The 22,421-nt window shown below is 41.1% G+C and overlaps 1 protein-coding gene across 1 annotated transcript; it reads left to right on the forward strand.

Moving 5' to 3' along the window:
* Positions 1-3,026: 3,026 nt before the first annotated feature.
* On the forward strand, positions 3,027-21,630 carry tmem198aa (transmembrane protein 198aa). Its single transcript, XM_069663733.1, has 6 exons — positions 3,027-3,165; positions 8,654-8,892; positions 8,987-9,199; positions 10,464-10,587; positions 14,685-14,989; positions 16,899-21,630. The coding sequence occupies exons 1-6, from the start codon at positions 3,027-3,029 to the stop codon at positions 17,049-17,051; spliced, it is 1,173 nt and encodes a 390-aa protein (XP_069519834.1). The 3' UTR covers positions 17,052-21,630.
* Positions 21,631-22,421: the final 791 nt, after the last annotated feature.

Here is a 22,421-nt window from a genome sequence, read left to right on the forward strand (position 1 = left end):
CTGTGTTAGCTCGGCGGGGTGCCTACTGATTATACCTTTGAGGTTGAATGTAATTGACTTAAAGCTAGAGATGCAGCTGTGCAGATGTTGCAGCTGATGCACTTTTGAACAGAGGCAATAGAATTGCAAATTAATTGCAATTCAGACTACAATTTTTACATCTGTAAAGCCACTTTCAAGATGTTATGTCCTTTCCAAAGCTGTAGGGGTGACAAGAAAGAAAGTGTAAATGCAGGTTTGAGTAGAAAATATAACAGGTCCTGACAGACGACACTGGGAATCAGACATGGCTCATGGAAACTGTTGTACAAGGACAGATTTATAAAGACTAAGAAACGGTGTGTGTGTCAGCGCACATTCACACCTTTGCATGAGCGACTTAGCACGAGATGTCACGATGAAGACGGAGATCAACCCTGACGCCTGCATAAAAGATGTAGTGTAGCACTTGTTTCGTGAAATAATGATGATGTGGAGTAAAAGGCAGCCATTCATGCCACTTAAATTATGCCTCCTTTTACAGGTATGCACAGTTGAGTTAGTCTGTGTGCATCGTGGCTCCTAATTTGTGTCCTAACTGCTTGAATAAGCAGGAGCTGAGTGTGGGAATCATACACTGCAGCTGTATGGGCATTTGTGCAAGATTTATTTAACCTCTTAACGCTGTTTTTCATACTGAAACTGTATTTATGATGCTATAATGTTAGGACAGAGTGTGACACAGTGATTGACTGACTTTGCCCTCAGCCATCTTAACACAGAAGATGTGACTTTGATCACTTTTATTAGCTGATGGCACAGATGGGAGCAAAAGAGGTTTAAAGTAAAAGCCCCGAGCACTTTTTTTATGCGTCAGAAGTCCTCTAAGAAAAAGCAAAGGATTGGAATTTCCAAGCAGCAGGTCTGCAGCTGAGACTTCTCTCCTAATTGATCTCTTTGTGTCTCTGTGTGACCCAGAGGACTCGAGGAGATCAATGAAGACTAGAGTATCAATACTGGGCTGTGTAATATAACAGTACATCTCTGCATAACACTGTGTAGGTGAAATAAACTGTATAATAACTGACAAATAGTGTAATAGCAAAAGCTCGTGTTTAAGTCAGTGGCTTCATTTTTTACGCGAGGTTCTCACACAGAACTACTGCTGCAATTTAAGCAACATTTGACATTAATTTTAATGTTGCATTAAATAAACACAGTGTTTTGTTTTTCCTGAGGTCACAATGAACACATTGTTTTCATGTGAAACGAGCAGACTGCAGCACAGATTTTTTTTTTTGTTCCTTATGTATTGATGCGATGTGTTTCTGGTGCAGCTGCTCTTGTCTCATAACTTCTGCCCTTTGTTTTTCCCAAAATGAGAAATGTATTCTTTTGTTCTTCCAGCGCAAGGTTTCGCCTGCATATTGCACTCATAGATCTGTGTCTCAGGAGCTATTGTTCCTGACTTCCAATGATACGGAAAGCCAAAATAGGCTGTTTTCCTGCCCATGTTATTGTCTTCTGTTAGCTCGTGTTTTAGTTGTAGTTGTATCTTTATATTTACATACATCTGATTCCATCGAAAGCCTTTCTAGCTTACTTATTATTAAAATCTCAACTATCCTTTTTCTGTTTTTTTGACTGATAACACAATTTCTCTATTTGTATTGTTTGGTTTATCAAAAGTCTATCATGTGTTGCATTAGATGCCCCAGTATTTAAAGTGGCCGTATGTTTTGAATGGACATTCTCATATTTTGCATGGGTTTCACATTTTTGGGTGTTTATCGTTCACAGTGAAAAAATGAAAACGGCATAATTCTGTGTTTTTCCAAAATTACATTTTTATAAAGGTCGCCTCTGAAATGGGCCTTGCTTTCGCTGAAACTGGCCAATCGTCATTCACCGTCGTTCACCTCAGGCTGCCTTCTTGTGCTTGTTTGTAGTTCAGTTGTTGTCAAGACTTCAACTTACCATCCCAAAACCTCCTGGCGATTCTTGCTCGTACATATAAAGCTGAATAACCGATCATAGAGCAGCCATGTTTTCTACAACTTTGGAGTGACGGTGCAGGGGCTACACGGTCACTCCAAATACTGTCAGCCAATCGTGGCTAAGGTCTAACCTTTAAATTGTTGCCTCAGGAGGAAGGAGAGGCTCCGAAAAATTATTAAATTAAAATATGTATCCAATTATTAAAAGCGAACAAACTTTAGAATAATAGAAAATTGATTGCATAGCTAAAATATGTCCCCTTTAATGCATTTATTCCGAATTTGCAGCCCAAACAATAAAACACATAAAACTCTACTATTTCTATTCCTGATGAGTCTTTCATAATGGAAGTGAACTATGCATGGTCAACACTGCAGCAGTCTTTCAGCAGTGACTGTATAAGTGCTGACGTACTTGAGTGAGCAGCAGATCAGGACTGAGCACTGATGCTTTAGGGTTTTTTTTAATCCTTTGAAACAACCTGAACTTTATGTCTCAAATCAACAGTCTTCTGCTTGTGCCACGATTTCCCACAACATGCAAATTTATGTAAATGCTCCTGTTGATCTCGCCATGGCAACGCTAACGTATGTGCTGCAGATCCTCAGCTACCAGTCAAGTACTTCCAAAGTGTTGGCAACAATTTGTTGCAGCCTCTTAACTGTAAATCCAAGTGAATGATAGTAGCTGAATTGCAGTTTTTCTTTATGCGGCCTTTTCATCTGCAGCAGAACTTGTTAGAGTCGCTGTGCTGAGCGGAGATGTTTCTTTTTTTCAACATTGTAATGCGTGCTTACTGCTCAGTCAGCACTTACAGCTGAGGACTTAAAATGAGTAATCAATAATCACTCTCTCCTCTGTCTTTTCTTTCTTGCATTCATTCTCACTCCTGCCCTCTCTCTACCTCTCTCTTTCTTTCCATACTTCCCATTTGTAGGTAGGCACGTGTCAATGGGTGAGGCCCACTGATCCAGTCGTCTGTACACACCCCCTCCACCCCTGCCCTCCTGTGTTCTCCGAAACGCTGCCGCCCCTTCACGTCAGTCAACATGACTTCCACCAGCAAACTGCTGGGCCTGGCAGAGATGGGGCTGAAGTGCGACCAGGAGATCGAGAGGAGATATGAGATCGTGCCCTCTGTGGTCTGCTCCATGTGCTGCCTCTTTGGGATCATCTACTGCTTCTTTGGTAAGAGATGATGTAGCCAAAGCTTTGCTCATGACACCTGAGCTTGAACTCGCTAAAATGTAATGTATGTAAAATCTCTAATCTCTCAATTCTCTAATCTAAATGCTAAAAATAGCAAGCTTTTTTACTATTAGCATCTATGAGACTTTTAATTATAGTCCTGTTTTGAAAACCTACAGTTATCATTTAAAGGAACAGTTTGACAATATGAGAACATTAAAGTATGTAAGCTTGCCAAGAGTTCAATTTCAAAAGATCAATACACTTCTGGTGGATGCACTGTACATATGAACTACCACCAGCAGCTAGTTAACTTAGCCTAGCAAAAAGACAGGTCGCACTGGTAACAGATAGCCTGCTTCCATGCAAATTAAATGAAAGTTGCCCAGACAACACATCAAAATCTCACTAATTGATGCGTTAATTAGTCCATGTGAGGTTGCCAGGCAAACAGGGAAGACTCCAGAAAGTTACTGCACCCACAATGTGTTTTTGCCAAGTAAGACATTTTCTTTGATCAACTTCTGCTGCTCCTGTGCTTCTTTGCTAGCTTGTTTTTCACTTTGCTTTTGCACTTTAATAAAGAAGATCTAAGTTAGTGAGTTAGTGCAGTATGCACATGAACAGTAGGGGCAGTGTAGAGGCAGAGGGGATGTGACCATGTAAACACAGCAGCAGGGATAACAGTGGCAGAACGTTTTGAAGAAGAGCTGATAAACCAAGTCCGCAATTATCCACATCCGTACGATGTGTCATTGCCACTGCACAGCGACAAACATGCCTGTTAAAATATCTGGCACCAAGATAAGTCAATGTAGAAACCTGCTGAACTAAATGGAAACAAGTTCGAGACTGTTACCTCCGTGCATGGAGGGAAATGTTACAGAAATGGAGTGAGGACGGTGCAGATGATGTGTTGTGTGCACCGGTCAACATTCGCCTGAGCTGGCTATGGAATTTTGTCAGTCACCGTGCCACTGAGATCAATTGTCCACAAAATTCTGCTGTGATCTCAGGATTAACATAAAGGTAACCTCCTTGAGTGTTGCCATGTCTGTAGTTTACATCATGCACATATGGCATTCTCTCCTTATCTTACTCTTAACACTGATAAACTCTTAACTATTAAAAAAGCAAATTAGCGTAATTTTAAAGTATTCCCATATGATTTATCTTGTTAGAACAAAGCCAATATGTACATATATCTTCAATCAAAATTGTTATACTTAAGTTTTATACATTGTATGCTTTTATTTTCAGTAAAATAAAAGCTATTCATTTTATATTTGTGAATCTAAACTAGTCTGTTACAAAAGCGAAAAACTGGAGATGCTGGACATCAGTTCTAATAATCTAAAGGAAGAAAAGGGACGTCTGCCAGGAGCATAAATGACGGACCTGATGGAAACACTGAAGGGGGCATAAAGCTGAGATATATTTCCCATATGTGTTTGTGCCAGGAAATAATTGGAAGTGCTGAAACATGTAGCCAAAGAGCCCTGAAATCTCCACTGTTTATCATTTTTCTGTCATTTCTAGTTCATTCTGCTCTGCTGCTGTATGATACTATTGATTTAGCCGTGGTGGACTAAGAGGTTACCTTGTTTCTGGCAATTTGAATCAATATTGAAATCTCATTCCAGCCCAAGCTGCTGTTGCATTGCTGTAACATGCAGCTTTCACTTGTTTTCGAACACTGTGTTTAACTCGTGTTTTGCACTTTCAGACTCAGATGTTTTCTTAGAATTACTTCCTATCAAATCCTTAAATCTCCATAACCCTTACACCCTATCCCCAACAGCTGTCAGACGTATTAAACAGACTGCCCGCTGACTCTTAAAGAAAAACATGTTAGCTTCGGCTGCTTATTAAAACACATGTTCCAGTTTCTCCCTGCTTAATTTTGCAGCAGCAACAAGAAAAAAGAAGCGCAGAGTTTAATCTACTGGACCCCCCGTTGTCTTTATTTTGATCCCTCTGAGCCGACACACACTGTATGGGTCCATTCATATGTTCAGACACAAAGTCCTGACTTGAGGCTTAATTTTGTGCCTGTGAGTGACTGCATGTGATTGCATCAGAAGTATTAAGGGCTCATTCTAATGAGTTTGGCTGTAAAGCCATTACATGAATGTGTAAAAATAAATAATTAGAGCGGGAGAAATGGTTACAGGCATTTTACACGAGTTTTAATTGCAAAAAAAATATTATTAAAAATTCTATTTCTACTAAAATAGAGAATAACAAATCCCTCTAAAAAATATCAAATAATGACATTGCATTCAGAATTTTTAGTGCAATATTGCTCAAAGGTACAATTGATTTCAGTGCATTGCCCTGGGGTGTCTTACAGGCATGTGTATTAATGGCCTTGCAGCTATTTACTAGTTAAAATGAGATTTTTATCTTGCTGTGGCCTTGGGACTGTGAGAACAAACAGCCACATAAGATCTTATACATGCATTTTTTAATGTCGTCTTTATAATTCATATAGAGACTTTAACGCTCTTCAGTGTTAAAGTTGTGATCTCAAAGATCTCAGTTCTCGTTCTCTTCGGCGGCACCTATGGCGATAAACGGTAATTGCGGAGTTACTAGGCTGTAACTCTTGATTTTCCTCGCTGACGGTCGCTTTCCTTTTTAGACTGTTTGCCTTCATCTGAGCGTCAAATTTGTTTCTTTTTCTTTGGATTTAATGTATTTTTGAAGTTCGATTATAGTAGACTACTGTTTACTCGCAACACTAGCAGAGACCGGAAAAGCAGCTGCTTAGCTCCACCTACGCCGCTTCCTACAGTGTCAGCCATGGCTGTGCAGTTCAGAGGATGAGACTGGCGGTGCTGCGCGCATACGGAGGAGACGTTATAAAAAGCAGTCCACTTCCGTGGTTTGGTACGGTTAGCTTTCACATCTGATGCGTACCGTACCCGAGTACACATGAACCGTACTTGAGACCACCTTTTCAAGTGGACCCCGGCACGGATAAACGAACCAGAGCGAGTACGGTACACAGTGTTCACACTAATCAAACGAACCTCTCTGTTAGACCAACCACTGCTGGGTGATGGAAAACACGTCACTAACTGGGCGCTGCTTATGAGTTTTTCCGCAAAAGTCGCCACAGACACCCAGCCCATAATAATAATATGTACTGCAAATGCAAAGGCTTTCATCAGTGGACAACAGGCTCAATCACCATTGTGTTACCTCATTCGGCGATAGATAGTGACTTAACAGACAATTATTTAAATGAAAATCTTTGAGATTATTACTTTAATTTACCTTACCCACTGCTAGTCAGTAATGTAGACTTAAAAACATCCCTTTAAAATCACATTCATTAGAACTCACACCGTGTATCTGCAGACCTGCACAGTTATGTTAATATCTAAAAACCAGCGATACAGACACAGAAAGAAAAAAGAAAAACAACAAGGTCATTATTCATGCTATAAAAACAGAGAATAATGTTGGGAAGAAAATATGTAGATTTCAGTCTTGGAAAGCTCTCTGTGCTGTTTTTGGATGAATATTGATGCATGTTGTAAGCAGATATGTTGCATACAAATCGGCCGACACAGATTCGCTGAAGCGTACAGGCGACATTAACATTCATTGTATATGTCCCGGTAAGGCATCAGCAGCGTCAGTATCTGCATTGCAAACAACAACTTTATTTTACAGTCAACTTACAAATTGTAGGGTGGATAAAAATGTAGGAACATTGCATTTGTCTCTCCTCTAGTGTGGAAGACAATGTTGTCTCCCCCTTTAAATCTTCCTCTACTGCATGATGATGCTAACAGAAGATTCATTGCATTTAGCGAGCCAAAGCTATCATGTAAATAAATGACTGTTTTCTGTAACTGTCCAATTAACGCGAGTGCTGAAAGAACAAACTTAAAATGTTTGTTTGGTACGCTTCCAAAAAAAGTGTCAAACAACAAGAGAGAATGGCACCATTATACTTCAAATAGTTCTCCACCATCTGCCGTCTATGTGTCTGTCTGTTTTACAGCAAACTCCGACAGCATTTCACCCTCAGAGCCAGATCTTGCTCTATAACCAAACCAGATCACTGCTCTGCAAATGAGACATATTGTTGACATTTCACAGAAACCCCACAGTCACATTTAAAGACATCAGGGAAAAAGCTGTTTCTTGTTGGTTTTTTCGGTTGTTGAATTGATTCCCCCGCGCTGATGGATGCCTCCTGCAATTGGATTCGGTTTAGTTGAAGGGTCTTGAGAAGAAAAGGTTAGCTGTCATCCGAGAAATGATGATGCAGTAGAAGTGATGAGGGATGTTATGGGGAGAAGATAGACAAGGCAAAAGCAGAGGGAGGGGAAGGGAGACATGAGCTGAATAAGCCAGACTGAACAGATGGGATGGAGGTTTTGATGGCTGGGGGGGGAATGTAAGGGAAGCAATGAGGAACAAAAGAGGGAGTAGGAGGAAGAGTGGAGCAGTAGAATAATGAGGAGATTTGGTCAGGGAAAAGTCGACCAAAAAGTATGACAGTTCTAAATGTATTCATCAACTTTATCATATGGAAGAAAAATCTGCGCGGCAAGACGGTTAATCAAACCAATGCCCAGGTGGCTGTTGATGCTTTGGAAGCCATCCAGTTAAAAACACAGCGCATGTCAACATCCGCCTTCATTCGAGGGGCCTGGTGGCTGAGAGATATCGAGGAAGAGGTGTAGTCTCGAGGGAGGGAGCATGGACGCTGGGCTGCATGAGGGGAAGAGTATTGTGTGGCCCGCCTCTGCAACGCTTGATTACACAAAGATAACTATCTGATGTCGGCTCCCCTCGAGACACAGTCCGGTCAGAGAGAAGGAAGAATAAAGAGCTAGAAAATAAAAGAAAACGCAAACATTAATAAACACAGACGCACGAGCCAATGAGATTTGAACTGCTGATAATGTGAGCTTCTAATACTTATGCGTCTTTTGTCCTGTTTTTATCGCAGTAATGCACAAAAAGTGGTGAGAGAGAAAGCAAAGGACAGGAGGGAGCATAGAAAGGGCGCAGAAAAAAAGTAGAAGGGGAGCAGCTGTTCTACTCAGCCGGCCTGTTGACTAATGAATGTGGATGACCTTTTGTAATACGATGATTATCATACTTTAAGCAGCTTATATAGAGGCGGTTTATCTGCTCTTCCCATCATCTTCCAGTAAGGAGAAGCCTCTCTGTGTGTGTGTGTGTGTGCATGCATAAAAAACTTTAAGATGTTCTAAGTAAACACACTCTTATTCAGATCCTCTGCAGACGTTTCCAGGAAGTAAGCATGATGGAGGGTGATAGACATCAGCCAATTATCTTCACAGCCTTGCAACCCTTTTCTTTTAAATAGCTTATAATAAGACGGTAAAGCATGGATGCTTTATTAAACTGAACATCAGATACAGGAATCCCAGCATGCATCAGCATTTGTATGCTTGTGACGGCCTCTCAGTGTTCTGTTTCCCCGTCTCTCCTCCAGGCTATCGATGCTTCAAGGCCGTGTTGTTCCTCACCGGCCTCATGTTCGGCTCCGTGGTCATCTTCATGCTGTGCTACAAGGAGAGGGTAATGGACACGCAGCTCAGCGTCGAGGCGTCAGTGGGCATCGGCCTGGGCATCGGGACCCTGTGCGGCCTCGTGACCATGTTGGTACGCAGTGTGGGACTGTTTATGGTGGGCCTGCTGCTGGGGCTGCTGGTCGGAGTGGCTTCACTGGTGGTAAGGAAACACAGTTGATTTATAGTCATTGCATAAATCCCCAAGGATACAAATATATTGAACATAAAGATTTCTTTCCCCCTCTCTCTCACAGGTTATGGAGGAGTTCTACCACCCGAGAACCGTGTGGGTTCCCCTGGGTATCCTCCTGGGCTCCGGGACGTTATTCGCCGTCCTCACTCTTCAGTGGCAGCGCTGCTTCGTCACCCTCTCCACCGCCACATTCGGCTCCGCCATCATCACCGTCACCGTGGATTACTTTATAGAGCTTTTTGCCTTGGTGCACTACGTCTACGAGAGACTCCGGGTAGGCTCGTCTGTGTGTTTACACAATTACATGGACTTTGGTATTCGGCTCTTTGCCTGCGTTGCAGCTTTTTCATGTGTTTGCATGAGAGAGAGAAATACTCTGATATGATATTATATATTTATAGAGCTGTCAACCACCATGATTTTCGACACTTCACCTCCCGGCACTGTCTATAAAACTTGCCTTGGGTGAGCCTGCAGGTGTTAAATGAGAGAAAGGAGTGGATCGATACTAGATTTGGGTGCATGTCCATGAACAGGGCGGTGCATTTGATGAGTGCAGGGATATTGAGTTAAAGGTGTGGAATAAGGAATATACTGTCATTAAGAGTATAATTTAATTCTTCGTTATGTATAGAAACACTGTCAATGTTTATGAATTCAATTTCCAACCAATTCACAGTCACCAGATGGAACTAATTCAGTGAATTAAATAGCTGGAAAGTCGAGGTTCATCATCACATTAATGCAAAAAACTGAAAATCCAATATTGTCATTAAATAGTCCTGCAAATTGCTCAATAAAAAAAGGGTTCTGGAAAGCTAAATAAGTAGAAATACCCAGAGTTACCCCGATACCCTGCATCAAAATCTTCAACAAAATTTCTTCCCGCCTGTCTGGTCAATGTGAGTCATCTTGCACAAATGTAGGCATCACATTACATGAAGGTACATGAAGTACCTGACAGTTAGGAATGGAGACCAGACGGTCTGCAATCTGCGATCTCTTCAGCTCCTGATTTCTCTGCCGGGTTCTTCCCTCGGCTTGAAGGAAAGTAATCAGTCAGTCTGATGAGTGAAAACTTTCAGAACATCCTTGAAACTTTGATGGCCACCTTGATTTACTCCCATAAGTGACTGGTGTATATAGAAGGTTTGAAAAATGAAAGAAAACCCCCGACGTAAAGTGCTGGGCTATCACAAGCAATCAGAAGAGTAATGTGGGATAAATGTCATTTTTTATTTACTGCCTGAGGTAGCGTTTTTATGATGCAGGTGGAGAGAGCACATCTGCAGTCTTGACTCATTTGGGTGTTGACAAGACTAACCGTTCTGAATCCATTTCATACTTTTACACAGTTCAGAGCCTCTTCTTGCCCTGTATCAAACTCTTATTTCATAGTTTCTTCAAGGTCTCTCAGTCCATTTGACAGTCTAATTATCAACCATAATCACATTTGCAACATATCTATCAGACCATCTATATTAGGACAACACAATAAATGACTGGAAATGGAAACTAAAATGTGTAATCTTTTTCAGGTGGCGCCTAAGAGGCCGGTGTGCTGGTTTACGTGGGTCATCCTGGGGGTGTGGCCTGTCCTGGCTTTACTGGGAGTGCTGATCCAATGGAAAGTCACTGCAGAGGGATTTTCTCACACAGAGGGTGAGTGATGCCGCCTTACACATACAACCAGAATCTATGACCAGGTTTGAAAGCTAGCTTAGGAAAACTACTATTGTTGTGGTTGTAGAATCGTATTATAGAATCTTTTTTCCTGTATTTGTTGATTTCGCTTCGTGGCAGCAGAAGACAACAATTTTAAGGGGTTATTTCAGGGGTCATGCCTTGGTGTACAAAACAAACTATAAAAGCACAGCAGTGTTTCTACTGCCAGAAAAGCACAACATTTAAGAGATGTTTCCCTTACAACCAATTACACTACAGTTTCAAAACAATAACACTAACCTAAAACCAACTTCTTCTCTTTTGTTAAACTGTTGAATAAACATGGAAATTAATAAACTACTTTATTTGCAAATGTTGATAGCTTCTTTTGCAATTATAATTGGATATTATATAACAATAAGGCATTTTTCGCAATTTATTTCCTGTAAAAGAGGCAAAGGAGTGCGTCTGCATTGTAGGCAGGTTGAATAGAGAAGCTAATAGAGAAGCTAATGACAGAATGATAGCAGGTGAGGATGTCTCCTCGTGATCGGAAAACAGAAGACACATCTTGATCTCTCCCTTTGTGGATGATCTTGATGTAATCTTAATTAAAAAAAATATGAGTAAACAGTTAATTTCATTCACCTTAATTTAACTTCAATCAGTTTAAAGCTGAAATAAAGTCTGACGCACTTCTGCCCCGACTTTGTAACTTTTAAGCGTTGGATGTACCCAGAAACGTCTGATTTATGAGGTGTTGCTCACCTCGCCGTGTCTGCTCTAACGCTATGGTAATGTAAGTCACAGCCACAGGCTGCAGTCAAGGCCGGAGCAGACCTGTTATAAAAGGTTTACCACTGTGTTTGATCAAGTCAGAATCAGAAATGTGTTCAGGCAGGGAAAGGTAATCTACAAGGTCTGTTTTGCAGCTTCAATTTAGGGTTCAGATCAGTGATTGGTATTAACTGTGCCTAGTGGGCTTTGAAGTCATGTTAGAGTATTTACAACTAATGTCAGCCATGGCCATGTCAGCAGAGGAGTGCTGCGGCTCCACACAGGCTGTAGAAACCATGTATGTGCATATAGAAGTTTGTGCATCAAGCGTAGATCGAACTAAGTTAATGTATTTCATTGGATTAAATGATCTTGATATTTTGTGGCGAACAGAGAATGAAGAAGACACTTTCAGTATCAGTCTCACTAAGGCCACTACTACAACCTGATTCCATTTAATCAACACTGACTTATCCATCCTAATTATACTAAATGGACAGTTTAATGGCAGCTTTAGGAATCATAACCATTAGACCAGTGTGTGTGCGTGCATCTGCGTATGTGGGTCTGTGTGTGGGCGGGTCTGAATACACTAACATGAGTGTTGTCAGCAGAATGTGATATTGACACAGACAGCCTTTCTGAAAGCAACCACAACACAGATGGCAAGATAGCACACACACATGCACACAAATAGAGACAGAGTAAAACTGGAGCATAGTCTCTCACTCGCGACGTAACTACTGGGAAATTGTGATGCACGCACAAATCATCTGTTCGTACACACACACAAACTCCCACACACACGCTCTTACGTTTGATCTTTGCTGGCGTGTGACATGCGGAGTTATAGTGTCTTAGAAGAAGTCACACATGGCCTCAAATAATGGGATTAAACAGCCAGCTGCCATGGCTTCCAGTCAGAGGGTATGGGCAAAGAGATAGAGGAGGCTTTTTGGTGCTATTTTGAAGAATGTACAATTGCGTGTGTTGGAGGGGGAGAGACCTAGAAAGGGGATTGAGACATAACGGGGGAACGGGATGAATACTGCTTATAAGAGAGGGAAGTGAGTGTCCAAAATGTAGGGCCTCACTGTTATGTTAAAGAGCCTATGGCCCACTGATGAAAGCCTTTGCATTTGCAGTATATAGTATTATTATGGACACAAGCGGCGCCCAGTTAGTGACGTGTTTTCCATCACCCAGCAGTGGTTGGTCTGCCAGAGAGGATAGGCGGAGCTGCCTTTCCGGTCTTTGCAAGTGTTGTGAGTAAACACTAACCTACTATGGCTGAACAAACAAAGAAAAGATGGATGACTACAGATACAACTTCGAAAATAAGTGAAAATCCAAAGAAAAAGAAACAAATTTGACGCTCAGATGAAGGCAAACAGTCTAAAAAGGAAAGCGACCGTCAGCGAGGAAAATCAAGAGTTACAACTGTAACAAAGGGAGCCAACCGTAGACGTCTCATTATCTGGGAAGTGTGCTCCCGCATTTGCCGTTTGTCGCCATAAGGTGCCGCCAAATAGAACGAAACTGAGATCTTCAAGATTATAACTTTAAAGGAGAGTATCTAAAAAGCCTTTATTTCTTATCATTTTGCTTCATGTTTAGAAAAATGGTCCAACATTCATTGACCACACTCTGTTCTTTGTCACTGTTAAACAAACAACTAGGGACAATTGGATTTGACTGCATAAACAAGTAACTCTATCAATCATGAATCTGTGCAGCAGTGTCTCTAACTTCAGTTGTTACATCAGAATAAACACGCATAATATCCAATTTTTTCCAAAGTAATATAGCAAGAAAAACGCCTCCAATAGAAGAAAAATATATATAACGGAAGATTCAAAGTGACAATAGCCATTAATGTAAACATCTACTACATGTGTGTTGCGTGCACCGCATGTTTGTTGCCGGGAAGCCGGATAACTATGATTGCTATTGCACTTCCTGCTGCTTTGTGATAAGAGCCAGGTCAGTACGGGTCATTATTCCGTCGCTTAGAAACCCTTCGTTAACGCACCTACATACATTGAATCTTAAATGTGGTTTTAAACAACCATATTTCCTGCTGTCAGATTTTTTCCGACGTCTTTAACTGCTTAAAGCATTCTTTGTAGCAACAAGCATTGTACTGACAAAGAGCGGAGGATGGGAAAGGGAAAAAGGGGAAACGCGGGGAGCGAGGGAACTGGGGGAAGGGTGATTAACTGGGGCACGATAAGAAAGCGGGGCAGCGAGGAAAATCATCCGTCTGTCAGCTGATTGAATGGCGTGCCGGACACGGGCATGAATGAATTAGCTCGCACGTGTTTGGTAAAACTCACACATTTGTGCTACTATCTATGTGTGTACCCCCTCATTTTAATCCTAACCCTTTGGTAAACTTGAACCAAACTCTTAAGCAGTCTTTTAAAGAAGCGGGGACACACTGTCCTCACAAGGTCTAAAGCTCACAATAGTCCCCACAAAGATAGATAAACAAGCGTACGTATACACACACACACTGTAGCATGTAGCCAGAGAGGCCTGCGGTGGGGTGAGCTGAGGCAAAGAAAAGGGGGGTATCATTAAGCAGTTTCCCTGGCAGATGGTGCCTCGTTAGCTGTCCGCCCGCACAAAGAAACAACAATAGACCTCATAACACTTCCACACCCCCACCCACACACGGCAACTGTGACGCATGCAGCACATCTCGTCTTCGTAGGGTTCAGTGGGGTCCTTGTGCTTGTGGCAACGTTTTGACCTCACAATAATGAACATAAAACAGATTCTATAAATCACACCACAGAATTAAAACGTTTAAAAACAGCCATACCGAAAAAATCATGATGTGCGTAATCGAGGGTTTGGAATTTTTGGACATCCTTTGCTGGGGAGGGTGTGAAAATAACACGAACACACCCACCCACTCACAATATGTTAGGAGACTGAGCAGCCCAGTACATGTACCTGCAGTGACGAAATTATCAGTCTGCCATCTGAAGGAACGAAGGAAAAAGACATCAGGTTTTTTCTTCCTTCTTGTAGGCTGTACTTACAATTACTGCCCTTGGGATAACTCATCGCAAGCATCTGAATGCTAATTACAATACTCAAAAAAACTCAGGTTTTTTCTTGTTTTTCTTGTCAGTCTGAGTGATTTTCAGCGTTTGCTTCCCTGTAGACATAATCAGTAACTTTATTAGTCTACAAAAGCTTTATCTTCTATCTTTATTATCCTCCCCCTCCCTCTCGATTATAAACAGCTCCTTCTCTCTCTTTCTTCCTTTCCTCACATTATCACCTCTCTGGTCTCTCCCCTCCAGTGGTTTTGAGCCGACAGCAACGCAGGGTGCAGCTCATGCGGATCCGACAGCGGGAAGAGAGGCTGAAAAAGGAGAAGGAGAACAAGAAGAAGAAAAAACGGCAGAACCAGAAGCCCGTCCACAAGCAGAAAGCCCACACCCATCACCACCACCACCACCAGCAGTACCATCACCCTGCGGCGTCCCACCCTCATCACCAAGCCCAGAACTCTCAGCCTCCTAAAGTTCCCCCTCCTCAGACTGAGCCCGGCTACCACCGCAAGGTGAACCCGAAGAGGCGCTTTGATGGAGACGTGTTGTCACCGGTAAGATGAAGTAGCTTCCTGATTTCTTAGGGGGGAATTAGTTGAGATTTTGGCTGTGTTGGTAAAATCTTATGCCTTCAAAGAAATTATAGAAAGAAACTCTCTAGTAATGTTTGTTTTTATTTTATGTGCTCATTTACTTCAAACAAACATAAAAAGTTATACGGCTTTCTTCTGAATACCACCTCTCATGTCAGTATGTTCAGTATAAAGCTGGAGCTAGCCAGTTAGCCTAGCTTAGCAGGAAGATTTAAACAGCTAGCCAGTAGGGATGGATCATGAACTTGGACTATTTAAATAGTCATTAATTTATTTCAAAAAATCGTTCATGCGTCTATTATCTCATCTTAAAAACATATTTTTTCTGTTGTTTTTACCGCCGGGTTGTTATGCGGTACTACCACCAGACGGTGGCTGTAGCGCGCACCATTAAATAACAAAAGAAGAAGAAAGCATTATTCCAGGTGCCGGTAAAACGGCAACAAAATTGCTGTGTCCGAAACCGCATACTAACGTACTGCCTACTACATACTCAAACAGTATATACTGCATACTGCCTACTAACCTGACTATTAGGATGCCGTTGGCATCATACTCCGAGCCATCTTCTCTGTATCACGTGACTTAATCGTTTACGTATGTCCGGTCTGATCTCCGGTCCATCTCCGCCATAGTAGAAGCTGAATAGCCACGATGCATTTTGGGGCGGTTAAGTACAACCAGTTTGCTCATACTCAAATATCCGGGCCAATCTAGTATACATCCGGGCATTTCTCGCATACACAAAATTGCATACTATGAGATGGGAATGCATGACATACTCAATTTTACGTCACGGTTAGTATGATTAGTATGATAGTATGCGGTTTCGGACACACCGAATAAAAACTAGCAACTACACACAGTGTGACTGATTCTTACTGTAAGAGAAGGATCCACGTCTGTGTATTATATAGGGAAGATGTACAATTTATTGTTCCCTGTGTTTTATAGGAGGACACTTTGAGGGGAAATAGTTCACACTGTAAGAGAAATAGTTGAAATGAAGGAAATAGTTCCCACTGAATATCGAGTAGTTTGCTTGAAATGCCCATCCCTACTCGCCGGGCGCAATCGAATGTAACAAAATACACTCACTGAGATTTTTTCCTCTGTGAGTTTGCCCAGCAACAAGCAGATACATCAGTGAGTCACTGCTCCCCGCCAAGAAATAGTCCCTCGAACAACTCCTGGTATAAGTGAAAAATTGAGTTCGTACACTTTTGTTTTTGTATACGTTGAAGAAACAAGGCACAATATGTGACATTGTTGGCTTTAGAGGTTTTTTTTACCTGTATTTCTGCTAAGCCCATGGTGCTCAACTGGTGGGATGGGACCCAAAAGTGGGTCGCGGAGCTGTTTTCAGTGGGCCGCGGATGTGTGCTTGAAAAAAAGTCTATGCTGTGCTTTTGTTGTGTAGTTTATTGTCACTCCATGTATGATTTGATGATCACAGCTACAGTTACATTCTTTAAACTTGATGAGCCCTACAGTAGTTGCATTTATGTTGTACTATTTCTGTTGAAAAAGGCTGTTAATTGAATGATTTGTAGAGGGAATACCCTAACGCTAAACATCTCAGAAATTTGGGTGGCGATTTGTCATTAAGGAGGTGGTGGTGGGTCCTGAGGCTAGACTAGCTGAGAACCACTGTGCTAAGCTATGCTAACTATCTACTGACCCCCGTTCATGTCGAACAGGCAGAGCTGAAAATCATATTGATCTTTTTTTCTGAACGCAAAAATAGCTGTAAATCATCTTCATGTAGCAATAGTTGTACAATGAGTCTAAGCTTACTCTCCTTATGTCATATTACATTATTATCTACATAATATTTCTAATGCATCCTGTGTCATCTGTGTGTCCACAGAGCTACATCAGGAGCTTCAGGGACAGACAAACGGACAGACGAGCGTACTCCCACAGTCGAATGATGAGCCGCTCCCGGATGGGTGAACTCGACTATGACTGCGGCTCTCAAGTTCCCCTCACGGCCCCCAGTGGACCCCCAGTTCGCATCTGAGACAGCGAAACGAGTGTGCGCAGACCCAACCAGACACGAAATCACACAAGGCTACTTCAAACCTCTGTCACAGTTAGGCATAGAAAACCTAACCTTACCGTGCCAACGTAATCAACTGCACATTAACCAACAGGAACTGGATATCTCCTAAAGGTGGTTTGTCTGAGTCCTGCTCTGATGTTTGGCTATTTTTCTCTTATTATGTTCTTTGCGAAAGTCAAGAATCAAGAGAAGAGCCTCTTCTGTTGGATGGAGCTGTTGAAGGAGATGTGGTCAAATCTGAGTCATCACAGACCCATATATGACGTCAAACCATTTTCGTAACTGCTCCCGGCTCTGTCTGCTGGGGGGATTAATTGAAACATCTCTGTTGAACTTTCGCTTTAAAGAATTTTCTGGTTTCTTCAAGCCATAAGAAGCAATTTCCAGAGGAAGTAAAGTGGGGAAGCAATCAAACACTCCTTTCTCCACACTGTTTGAAAATGCGTCACAAGACTTTTATAGAATCAAGGTAGCTCTGCCTTCAATAAACTGTATGTCTACTTCGAGGGTGAGGAAAGGAAGAAATGATTTTCCTCAAGGATATCATTAAGAGAAGAAAAAACAGAAAAACAACAGCTAACAGTGAAATAGAAAGGCAGCTCTTCATCATTGCCTCAATTACCAGGTTACTATATGTCGATTGGATCATCACTAGCAGCCTGTGATTTCAGACATGTAAGATGAAGGACTAGTTTTCGGTTTGTTTTGGATTTCAAAACCGAGACAATTTTGTGTTTCTCACCAGTGAACAGTCCTCGTCTCATTCCTACAGTGTTGCCATTTTCCAAGGTGAATCTGCTGACGTCTCATCACTTTCCTTTTGGCCTAAGGCGGCAAATGTCTTAACCAAGGACCTGAGCAGAAGACACAAATTTATGCCCTCCTCTTTCCACTAAAATAACACAATTTTTGTGAGCTATTGTATGTAACTCATGTCCCTCTTCCTCTTCTTTTTCCCCAAACACACAATCTATATTTGCATTCGTAACGGCACAAAGACAAGAAACTGCTGGTCAACAAGGAGTGAGACGGATGAAATCTTTTTAAGGGTTTGGAGGGGGACGATACGTGACAGTGAAAATGTCAAATATAGCGCGTTTGTGTGTGTGAGTGGACACATTAGCCCTCTGGCAAGTCATGGATTGTACCAAATACCGGCGAAGTAGAGGGGGATTCATTGTAATGTATGTAGAACATGCTGTATTTCTTTCCTCTTTCCTGCTGATACACAAGCCTGGTTTAAAATGTGAATCTCTTTGTAAGAAGCATTAACGGATGAAGGTTATATCTTGTACATGATGAGACGCAGTGAAAAGATGAAAGCGTTTGCAAATGGCACCCTCTAATGTTTACTACTGGACCATCTTTTTCTAGACTTACTGTTGATGTGTGCATATGTTTGTGTGTACATGCATTTGCCTGTGATTTGCTTTTTAATTCAAATACGCTCCGAACGTTGATGTCGTCGTACTCAACATCCGGAGAGGTGGAGGAGTTGGTATTTTTAGTACAAAGGAACTATTTTTGTTTTATTTGAACCTCTTTGTAATTAAGATACTGTAGTTCCCCATTATAAACGCCAACACTACCAACATTACCTCTCCCGCTGAGGCTAAAAAGTGCATTCCAAATTGCACACAAAAACAGACCCCTTTGATTGTGTTTTATGTAACCTTTGGAGGTTTAAATGAACTAAAATATTCCACAGTTGTGTAACCGAATACCTGATGGGATGTGATGCACTGGAGGACCATTATCACCATAGCCCATTACTGCATGAGAATCCTTGTGTAATCGTTTCCTATGTGTCAGTGTTTCAGTGTGTCACTGTTGTCATGTGAAAACCTCAGATTTGCTCCCAGGGTGCATAAAAGCACAGCCCACTCTGACTGAATGAAGACAAACTTTGGAGGATTGTGAATCAGGAGTGGGATGTGATTCAATACTAACAGTCTGCAGAAGAGGAACATCATTATGTTTTTGTTTTCAGTGACCTCAGTACAGTTTTTTATCAGCATTGTGAATCCTGTAACTGTCAGCTATTCTGCCAGAGAGAGCAGGTCAAACTTTGGAGGAGGACTTTGCTTTCTCTTCTTTTCTCTTCTGTTTACACCGTCCAGATAAAGGGCTTTGACAAAGCATTTGAATCATTACCCTCCTGTTAAAATGAGTCACCTTCTGTTTATCTTAGTGTTACTACAGTAAGGATCTGCAGTAGTGACTGTTCAAGTCTTATTTGGGGGGTTTTGCTCGCACTTCGCCCTGTTTTGGTACTGTACTTTCATGGGTTAACTATTGTAATATTAACAATGATAGATAATATTTGTACAGCACTTTTAAAAACAAAAAGCGACTTATATGATTGAACAAGATTTTAAGAATGGAGGCTGAAGCGAGTACAGTGTGGCAATTAAGAAATAATGCCGCAATTTAACCCTCACAATAAAGATAAATAACAATAATAAATCAGATAAGACGTCTTGGCTACAGAAGCCCTTAGCGGACATGCTTCCATACATTTTATGTTCCCTGTTTTCCCTTGAGAACGAGTTATTTCTGATCGCTTTCTCGAGATCTCGACTTATTTTTCTCGTTATCTCAGGATAACAAAGCTGGTTTTCCCATTATAACAGATTAATGTATCTTATTATCTCGAGATAACAAAACATTTTCTAGTGATAACGGGATAATTTCCTGGTGTTCTAGAAAACACTACAACAGGCTGGTCACTGTTACAGTATATTACAGACCACCACATGCCATGCGGCCACTGCCCACACTAATGAGGTCAGTTAAGCCTGTTGCTATGTTTGTTTGGTGCTTTTTGCAACTCTGGGGATACGAGTGATGACGTCACAGTGGTGCTGCATCGTTATCTCGTAATAATGTGATGAATAAGTTGAGAAAACAGCCTCGTTATCACAGGAAAATGGACTAAACAAAATGTATGGATGCATGTCCGCTTTGGGCTTCCGTACTTGGCAATTCAACTGTGCACTAGAATTAGTAAATGACAGTGTTTTTTAAAAGCTTAATATTGATAAGTGATTTTAAAGATGCCACTAATTCAGCACAGATATTGTAGTGCTCTTATGATTTCAATTTGGAAACGCAAAAATTAACAAGATGCTAATTAAAAACATTCCTATCAGTTATTTTGGGACCAAACAAATTATTATCCAGTTGTTAATCTTTTTTTATGTCTATTGTTTTCTATGATTGCTCATCACTGCTGAATATACATTGGGGAAACACGTCTTGTAGATACTGAACTGTAAATAATTTTGAAATGTACAAATGTTTTATGTTTACATCATGACGCTCGTGTAATTTATCCAGCTGATTATTTTCTAATGGAGTAGGCCTGCTTTTAAATTGTGTTACTACTGTTTGTCCGGTCAGGCTGGGTGGTGGACGCACTCGTGTCATTGTCAACCTTCAACATGTGATGTTGAACAAACTGAGCCTTCAGTTCTCTTCAGTAATTCAATCATTTACACTTTTTCATTGGCAATTCATTTTTCTACCATCCTGTTTAAATATGTGCAAATCACCTGTTTATTATTATTATCATTGTTTTATTATTATTATAATTATTGAGCATGAATTTATATGGACCTAAAATATGATAAACATTGTGATTCTACAATTTAACGGTCTTGTTGTCGCTACTATTTATTACTGTTTGTTGTGGTCCTGTGTCATATGAGTGCATACAGAACTGCATAGTACAAAGACCAAACACACACACACACACACACACACACACACACACACGCACAATTTACATAACAGTCACAGTTTAGAGGGAAAAAAATGGTGTGATTATAATAACACCATAACAACACTATAAGTGTAATTATATCCTATTTTAAAGAGATATTCTCGAAGATTTCAGTTTCGTTCTCTTAGTCGGCACCTAATGGCAATAATTGGTAATTATGGGAGTAAACTTGCCAATTCTGAGCGTTGAATTTGCTCTTTTTCTTTGGATTTTCACTTATTTTTGAAGTTGTATCTGTAGTCATCGATCTTTTCTTTGTTTGTTGCCATAGTAGATTACTGTTTACTCTCAAAACACTTGCAGAGACCGGAAAAGCAGCCGCTTAGCTCCGCCTACCCTCTCTGGCAGACCAACCACTGCTATGTGATGGAAAACGCGTCACCAACTGGGTGCCGCTTGTGATTTTTCCTACGAAGTCACACCAGACACACAGTCTGTAATTCTGCAAATGCAAAGGCTTTCATCAGTGGGCCATAGGCTCAATCACCATTGTGTTACCTCATTCGGCGATAGATAGTGATTTAACAGATATTTATTTACATGCAAACCTTTGAGATTATTACTTGAAGTTTTATATCTGTGTTACAACATGTCAAGCTACACAACCAATATGTCAACTAATGCTTACTTAATGCAGACTAATTGTACTGGTGTAAAAAGCAACTATTGCATGCAAAAGCTAACCTTCCAGCTAACTCTGTTTTCCAGATGCTATCTGTTGTACATCTACATCAGCATCATCCTTAAAAACTATTGGTCAGTCTACAGAGTATCTGATTGTCCTTCTTTCTGCTTCTCTGGTTTCAGCCACAGTAAGTCACTGTTAAGGAGCTTGAAACATAACACATGGAAAAACAAGGAGGGCATCTGGCTGGCTGTTTGAGTTCATCGGCATGATGTTTCTCTTCCTCTCATACTTTATAAATGCATTGATGTGGTCTGACAGGAGGTTTCAGGCTACATTTGCATTACAGCTAAATAAACTACAGTCCAGCAGCAGTTATGTAACAACGAGAAGCTCTACAAAGCAACTACAAAGCTCATGACTAAATATCTGAAATGTTTATTATATTCTTTTTTTAAAGAAAGCAACAATTAAAGTGTTTTGCTTCTCCAGCTGAGAGAGGAGAGGTCACAGAGGTCAGCTGATTCATTTGAAGGAAGTAGAACAGAGGAACTCGCTGCCCTTTATTATCGGCCTATAATAATTGAGAAACTGTAGTTGCAAAGAGACAAAAATGGAGGCAGAACGCTCTGACCACGTCTTGCTGGAAAAGCAGTGAAATGACTTCCTCTCACTTCCTGTACTGTTTATAATTATCTCTCGCTGAATCTGCCTCGTTTCCTTTCCTTTGTGTCTCTGAACATCCTTTTCATTACATCTGTACCCTCTCCCTTTTTGTTTTCTCCCTCCCGCTTTATTGTCTGCATTCGCTGTATCTTTCGATTCTCCACCCCCCTCTCTTTATCTCTGCTGGCATTTTCAGTCCAGTGACTTCAGACACAAACTACACAGACTATATTATTCCTGCTGCTGTGCTAAT

This window comes from Semicossyphus pulcher, unplaced genomic scaffold (assembly GCF_022749685.1).
Source record: "Semicossyphus pulcher isolate SPU_LCO1_2020_fin unplaced genomic scaffold, fSemPul1.0.p SCAF_15, whole genome shotgun sequence".
Lineage (NCBI taxonomy): Eukaryota > Metazoa > Chordata > Actinopteri > Labriformes > Labridae > Semicossyphus > Semicossyphus pulcher.

What these genes read in the sequence shown, in the direction of transcription:
- tmem198aa (XM_069663733.1), top strand. Translation starts at nt 3,027, where the DNA reads ATGACTTCCACCAGCAAACTGCTGGGCCTGGCAGAGATGGGGCTGAAG. An exon ending in TCGGAGTGGCTTCACTGGTG is followed by an intron (nt 8,893 to 8,986) that starts GTAAGGAAACAC and finishes TCTCTCTCACAG; the next exon opens with GTTATGGAGGAGTTCTACCA. An exon ending in ATGGAGACGTGTTGTCACCG is followed by an intron (nt 14,990 to 16,898) that starts GTAAGATGAAGT and finishes GTGTGTCCACAG; the next exon opens with AGCTACATCAGGAGCTTCAG.